Raw genomic sequence first — 7,911 nt, 5'->3', positions numbered from 1 at the left:
GGCTAATCTCGGTTTGTAACTGGCTTTACTTTTGCCTAGAGAAGATTAGTGAAAAGCAGTTCTAAAAGTCCTGGCAGGCCAGGTCGTGGTTTTACTCCCTTGAGCAAGGAGGTTTCCACGTAAACTCTCTTGTCAATATTTACTTTCAGCATTTGTTCTCTACTGTCAAATATTGTAACTGTGTTGAGGAACTGGTCCCATCGACTTAAGTGGACGCATACATTCCAACAGTATCCAACCCAGTGAGTCCCAAAAGTGAACTTATTTAGTTCTTCAGTTATTAATTCCACAAAATTTAGAATTCCTATGAACAACGTGGATTTTAGTGTATTTCAGTTCCCCTTCATTGCTAGTCCATAAATACATATTTTTTCATATAATTGAGTATCTTTACTCAAGTGTGTTTTAATGAACCCTCAAAATAAAAAAATAAAAATCATGTATTTGAATTTGTGTCGTTTAAATTGTATATTTAATTTCATTCACAATACAGAAATTGTCATAATTAGTTTTTCAGTCGGTCTCTCAGTTCCACTTATAAAAGATGATTTCAAATAACGTGTCTATCATTTTAATCTCAGTTTTCAATACTATTAAGCTATTTAGTTTATGTCACGACCCAAGGTACCCCTAGGTGTAACATGGTGTATAGGACCCCGAGAGGCCCCATATAAGCCATTTTGCATACATCATATATACAAGATAATAGAAACTTGAAAGATATTAAAAGTTGACAGTTTAAAGTCTAAGAGTTTTATCAAAGTAAAGCAGAAGTCTACTAAGTGTCTCATTTGCCATCTAATACATCAAGATGTGAACGGGACGTAACCCTGACATCACGTACAAAGTCTGAAAGTAAGAAATGACCGAAAGCTATAAAAGTCCGGTCCTTGAAGCATGAGGACTCACCACAACTCGGAATCTCTCCAACAACTTCTAGCCACGAAACTGAAAACCCTAAATGTCAGACTCGAGGACCGAGACTCTTTAATCATTTTTATGTCATTTCCATTTCAGATTTTGCATGTGATGTATGGGTTACGTCCCAATCACTTCGTTGATGTAATAGATGGCTTTGAGACTTTTGTTTTCGATCAAACTCGTTTGTATGAAATGTTAACCTTTTAAACTCTTTTGTTTCTATTATCTTGTATGATGTATGTCAAGTGGCTTGTGTAGGGCCTCTCAGGGTCTTATACGTCATGTCACGTCTAGGGTATACTTCGGGTTGTGACAGATAAGAACGTGACACCAAGACTTAAACTAAGATTTATAAAGTGGTTATTAGACCAACTATGTTGATGAGGCTAAGTGTTGGCCAGTGAAGAACTCACACATCCAATCTAAAAGATGAACATAGCGAAAATGAGAATGTTATGATGTATGTGTGTCCTTACTAGGAGAGATACGATTAGAAGCGGGGATATTTAGGACAAGATGTTACCTTTGTGTTGTAAAAGATGCGGAAAGGGATGTTGAGATGTTTCGGACATGTGAAGAGCAAATACATAGATGTTTTAAGTGAGGAGGTGTAAGAGGTTGGTTATGGTGGGCCTGATGAAGGAAGAAGAAGTATATATTGGAGAGGTGATTAGACATGACATGACACATTTGCAACTTACCGATGACATGAACCTAGCTATGAAGATATGGAGGTTAATAATTAGGGTAGAAAATTAGTAGGTAGTCATGAGTCGTAGTATCCCTTATCAATACTACCATTATTTTGCTTCTGCTTTCTTATTCTTTGATTTTATTTTTACCTGTTATTTCATTTGCTTTGGTTATCGTATTATTTATTGTTGCTATTCTTCTTTTCTCCATTATTTTCAACATGGTTTCTTCTATACTATGTTTCTTGCATACATATTTTGATATGCTTTACTTGAGTCAAACGTCTATAAGAAATAATTTCTCTACTTTCATTCCCGATACCCCACTTATAGAATTTCAGTGAATACGCTATTGTTGTTGAACTTTTTAGATATATATATATATATATATATATATATATATATATATATATATATATATATATATATACCCATCAACATATGTTTTGTCTCAAGAAATTTAAAGCATGTTTGGAATGGCTTATTTCGAGTGTTTTTAAGCCAAAATAGCTTTCATGCACTTTTGAAGTGTTTTTATAAATTTAAAAAATGCTTATAAATACTTGTTTAAACTAAAATGTCAAAAATAAGCTATAAAATTTCTAACTTATAACTTTTGACTTATATGTCAAAAATAAAAAGTCAATCCAAACGAGCTCTTAATGGGTGTTTGGATTGACCTATATTAGTGGCTTTAGCTTTTTAGTCAGTTTTAATTTTTGAAGTGTTTGGATAACTCAAAAAATGTTTTTAAGCGCTTTTTTTAGGCTGAAAAAATATCAAAAAAGTCAAAAGCGAAAAGTTGAATATTTTCAACTTATGACTTTTAACTTTTAACTCACCTAAAAAAACCAATCCAAATACCCCTTAATCTATTATCAAATTCTCTCTATCATGGTATTTTTTGCTAAATTAAAGTTCTAAAGTTCTGACAATTGAATTTGGTCCCACCAACTTTACCCGAAGTAGTGGGGTATATAAAATAGATTTATAGGTTAAAGGTTATATTGAGATCTTTCTATCGGCACGGAGCTAGAGTACAAATTACGAATTCAACGAAATTTATTAGTTTTAACTCTATTAAACATGTTCACCTTATCAAATTAAAATCTCAAACTCACACGTTTCAAGGTATAATTCTAACTCCGCTTTCTACGGATGTTTTTTTTTTTTTTGAGTTGTTAATTGCAAGATGATAACTTAGTTCCTGACTTAAGTGTGTGTAATTTACTTAGTCACATCAAAACCTAATTAAAAAAGGAAAATTTTCAATGTAGAATTATATTAGTATTAAGTAGAGCGTATTTTCTAAGTTAGGCTCACTGTTAATTAGTCACCCTTGGACTTTTCCAATATGTCTTATAATTAGAAAAAAACAAGTATTTAGAGTACTTTTAGTCTCTGAATGAGAAATACAAACCAAACATGTCTGCTGTATATTGAAAAAAATTCTAGCCTATAGAATGACATTTACCAAATTTGTTGAAATATTTAAAAGAATCTTCTATATTACTATATGAGTGCATCTTTCCATGTATGTATAGGTAATACACATACACATACATATAATTTTTGGAGAATACGTTAATTATCCCTTTAAATTTGTTGATAAAATTCATTTAGACACTCAAATTATGATATGTTCTAATAAATTAAGCATCTGAACATGTGATAAAGTGTTCCATTAGAGACTTTTGGTTCATATTTTGTATCTTTTGTGTCTGTTCTCAAATTAAATATTTATACGTAGATAAGTTAATCATATAAAATATGACATCTCTTTTAATTATACATATCAACTTCAATTGGATATCATGCTTGAGGTGCTAACGGCTTACTGTGGCCAGTGGCGGAGCCACCTTACAATGAGGGGGGTCATCCGACCCCCCTTCGTCAGAAAATTATATGATTTATACATGGTTAAAATAATTTTTTAGGTATATATAGTAGATGTCGACCCCCCTTCGACGACTTCGTGTGTCTATTTTTTTAGATTTTGAACCCCCTTACTGAAAATTCTGGCTCCGCCACTGACTGTGGCTAATGTAAAGGAGACAACATATTCCACATCGTTAATTTTATATATATATATATATATATTAGGATTGTACGTGAGATGAATGAACTCAAGTACAAGGAGTACGTGTTTATACCGTCGGCACTATTTTTGCTTTGTCAATAATCTTTCTTTTTGGCACTTGCAAGAGCTTTTATGGTCTTATTAATTATTTTAGGGTAAAATGTCTGAAATTTATTTGAACTTTGATCGAAATTGCTGTAACAATTCTAAACTTTGGGCAGGATCTATTAACCCATGCACTTTTTAATAGTGTATTTTAAAGATATATAAGTGTCCACGTGGACAAATTCTTATTTATAATGATGCAATATTTATGATGTCCACGTGGACACTTATATATCTTTAAAATACACTATTAAATAGTGTAGGAGAGTAATAGGTCCTGCCCTAAAATTGGGATTGTTACAATAATTTCGGTCAAAGTTCGAATATATTTCGAATTTTTTTCCCTATTTATACTTTTTGTGCTTCTATAACAAATTATAAGATTAATGAAAAATGATATTTACCAGTTATGTCGATAGAGTAAATGAATTAGTAATTTATACAAGTGTAGATTCCTTTTTTTTTTTTTTTAAAGGTTGTTAGTTCACAACAAGCAACTTTTAGTTAAGCCAAGTTGTATATTAGTTAAAAGTTCTTAGAATATCGGCTAACCTAATTTCAAAGCTCCTACTTAAGTTTTCACATTCCAAAAGTCAAATATTAGTGAAATTCAATTAGTTATTTTATCTAAAAATTAATACATATTATTTTTAGTTGTTCCTTTTTTTTTCCCTGAGCCAAATATTTACACTATTGATTTTCTACCCTTATCATGATCAGTCAAAATTTTACGTTATGTGTTAATAAAAAAAATGTTATATGTGTTGATAGTATGAAAAACATTTAGTATATATTTTAAGTTATTTGTAAAGTAATAATAGATAAATCATATAATAATAGTGGGGAGCCAGTAAGGGGTTCCAAACCCTCTGATGAAAAGTTACATTATATATTTATAATTTTAACTTTACATATATGATATATCAATGTATATAACTTAAATTCTTTAATAAATAAATAAAGAAAATTACATTGTATACTTATAATTTTAATTTTATATATACCAATTTACCTATGACATCATTTTCTTATTTATGATGTCATTCCCTCTGGTCCCCCCACCCCCACCCCAAACCCCATCCTACCCTTTCATTCTTTTTCCTTTATTTCCATTGGCTTATAAATATTCCCTTTGTTCACTCCAAGTTAAACGTACCATTCCAAATATTCTCCCTTCTCACATTTTCTAGCACGTAAAAACATTTCTCCAAAGAGTTTCTTTAAGAAATGGAATCTAGTAGTGACACCACCACTGCCACCACCATTACTTCTTCACCACCATCTTCTCGGTCCGTCTCGCCGTCCTCTTCCTCTCCTCCTAACTCTCCACCATCGCCACAAGTGGCGGTGGTCGTCAGCCCTTGTGCGGCCTGCAAAATCTTGCGGAGGAGGTGCGCGGATAAATGTGTGTTGGCTCCTTATTTTCCTCCCAATGATCCCATCAAGTTCACTACCGCTCATCGCGTCTTTGGTGCGAGCAATATTATCAAGTTCTTGCAGGTATACTTCTAAATTATGTTAGCTACGAGCTATTTAATAGCAACAAAATTCATAACTAATTTCTCTTTCTTTTTGTAGTGATCAATATAATTAAACTTGTTAGTAGAAGTATGACAACTTTTACTTCTAGATGCAATTTGAAAAGTAAAGGAGCCATGGACTAATTAATATAAGAGTACGTAAATTGTTCAAATATAGTTACAAGAAATTTAATAGTGAAATACCAATATTGTCCTTAGTAGTGTAAGAAAGGGCAATTCATTTTCAAGCTTACATGTTTTTTTTTTTCAAATGCTTTGGATACTATATTTGGCAATTCAACAAATATAATGTTTTTTTTTTCAAATTACTATTCTTTTCCATGTGGCTGCATTTTCAATTTTATTTTTTCTTTGTCCAATGACTTTAATTAGTTTTGAAGAAAAAAAAATTATGGTTTGGTACCAACTATACTCATGGTCAAAATAATCAAAATTATATTCTTCTCCCTTACACACATAATTCCACCTGTTAGATTTGACAAATTTGATTGATTTCGACAATTACACTAAAGTTATCATGAGGATCTACCTTATATCATTGTAAATATATACTTATATTTTTACACTATAAGTGCAATTTAACATGTTACAATTGGTGATTTGTCTAATTTTCCATGTCATTGATTTCACTAATAATGTTAGTTACCTTTAATAAAGTGACACTTCAACATATTTTCGAAAGATCTGATACATACACTCGTTGGCATTTTTCAAGTTAAACACGAATCATTAATCATAACCATATGTTATTTGGTTAATTTTGTTTAGGAACTACCGGAATTTCAAAGAGCAGATGCTGTGAGTAGTATGGTGTATGAGGCCAATGCTAGGTTGAGGGATCCTGTCTATGGTTGTGCAGGAGCAATATGTCAACTACAAAAGCAAGTGAATGAGCTTCAAGTACAATTAGCTAAAGCACAAGCTGAGGTTGTCAACATGCAATGTGAACAAGCTAACTTTATGACACTTTTTTGTATGGAAATGACACAATCTCCACAAGCATCACCACCACAACAATCCTTGGACAATTTCACTAATATCCCACAATATGGAGGTTCACAAAACAACATGAGCATCTTAGATGAGAACAATGTTGGATCTATATGGGAAACTCTTTGGACATGATTAAATGGAATATGTTTATCTAATTTAATCATAGACGATATTTTTCACTAAGTTAATGTTATGAGGAGAAAATAAAATTGATGCAACTTATAATTTTAGTGTAAGGAAATTAAACTAAAATGTAATATAGTATGAACCAAATCTTTAATAGATTTGAGTCTTTAAGATAATTTTCATGATTTTTCTAATGGTTTTGTAAAGCAAATGAAGTTGACGGGCCTTGCTCCCGCCATATATAGTTTTATTTTCTTATGCTATAAGTCCATTCCTAATTCACAATATATAATTGTATATAATATTGGATACAAGTCAAATTTTTTGGTCACCTCATGATTTTACTATCTAACATATATTAAGCGGATATTAAGTTGATGTTCGTCTTTATACCAAATCATATAAATTCATCCTTCCGTCATTAAATTAGTCTAAAGATTTTAGGTTAGAGGTATGAAAACAAAGAAGTTTTTTTTATAGTCAACCTTTTTGTTGGGTATTATTTTCCCTGAGTTTATTACCATAAATATGTTTTCCTTTTAGTAAAAGTTTTAGGATTGACTAGTCATTTTCTTGTAGGAAAAGATTTTGGATTTTTATAAATAGAGATGTGTTCCTTCTAACTTAATCAGCATTCACAATGTAGTCAGTCGTAAGGGCTTTGAGAGTTTTGGTTAGGGGGAGAATTTGTGGGACACAAGTGATAACATATCACTTGTGTGAACCTCCCATGAATTCCGAGTGAATTGGTTGAGGTTATTTATCTCTATATTTTGTACTCTCATATTTATATAGTAGATTGCTCATCTCCGGATGTACGTCGGTTGACCGAACCACATTAAATCTTTGTGTCTTATGGTATAGTTCTTGTTTGTATTCTTACTCATGGTTTTTTGGGACTTGTTTTACTAATTTCCGCATGACACCTAATTATTTTGATCCTAACATTTTTTCCTTTAGTAATATTATTTCGGTCCTAACACTTTTTCCCTTTAGTAATTCTATGTATGTGAATCTCAATTAATGAGATCATGAATATATATATATATGTCCCATGTGAATTCCCTTTCAAATGAAACCTTTGACCCCTCTAGTCTTTGAACCTCATGGTTCCTTTCCACACATGAAATTAAAGGCTCACTCCGGTCTCAGCAATTAACCAACATTAATTGTCTTGTCAATTAGATAGTCCGCGTGCACATTTGCTAATCAATTTCTTCTAGATCTTATGGAAATTATGTTAAAATTTTGTTTTATATGGAATAAAATGTAGAATAATGAAACATGTATTAGCAATATATGAATAAGAGCATTTAAAAATAAAAAAAAACTACCTTAGCAGTAGATAATTCCTAGTTAACAAATAATGCACTATTCAGGTACATATATCGATCACTATTAGAAATATATAAAGGTTTTTCTCATTTTCCATCGAACTAGCTCACTCGGAGAA

General features: G+C 31.4%; 1 protein-coding gene across 1 annotated transcript; it reads left to right on the top strand.

Moving 5' to 3' along the window:
• The first annotated feature begins 4,934 nt into the window (after positions 1-4,934).
• On the top strand, positions 4,935-6,716 carry LOC102603810 (LOB domain-containing protein 1-like). Its single transcript, XM_006343402.2, has 2 exons — positions 4,935-5,298; positions 6,108-6,716. Exons 1-2 carry the CDS (start codon positions 5,026-5,028, stop codon positions 6,462-6,464), a joined length of 630 nt encoding a protein of 209 aa, XP_006343464.1. The 5' UTR covers positions 4,935-5,025; the 3' UTR covers positions 6,465-6,716.
• The last annotated feature ends 1,195 nt before the right edge of the window (positions 6,717-7,911 follow it).

Source organism: Solanum tuberosum, unplaced genomic scaffold, assembly GCF_000226075.1.
Source record: "Solanum tuberosum cultivar DM 1-3 516 R44 unplaced genomic scaffold, SolTub_3.0 scf00044, whole genome shotgun sequence".
In the NCBI taxonomy this organism is placed as follows: domain Eukaryota; kingdom Viridiplantae; phylum Streptophyta; class Magnoliopsida; order Solanales; family Solanaceae; genus Solanum; species Solanum tuberosum.
The sequence above is the reverse complement of the archived record's forward strand: the minus strand, read 5'-3'. Positions and strand labels throughout refer to the sequence as shown.

Bases quoted from the DNA above. Each gene is read 5' to 3' on its own strand.
- LOC102603810 (XM_006343402.2), top strand. From the start codon at position 5,026: ATGGAATCTAGTAGTGACACCACCACTGCCACCACCATTACTTCTTCA. The intron at 5,299-6,107 runs GTATACTTCTAA...AATTTTGTTTAG, and splicing joins ATATTATCAAGTTCTTGCAG to GAACTACCGGAATTTCAAAG.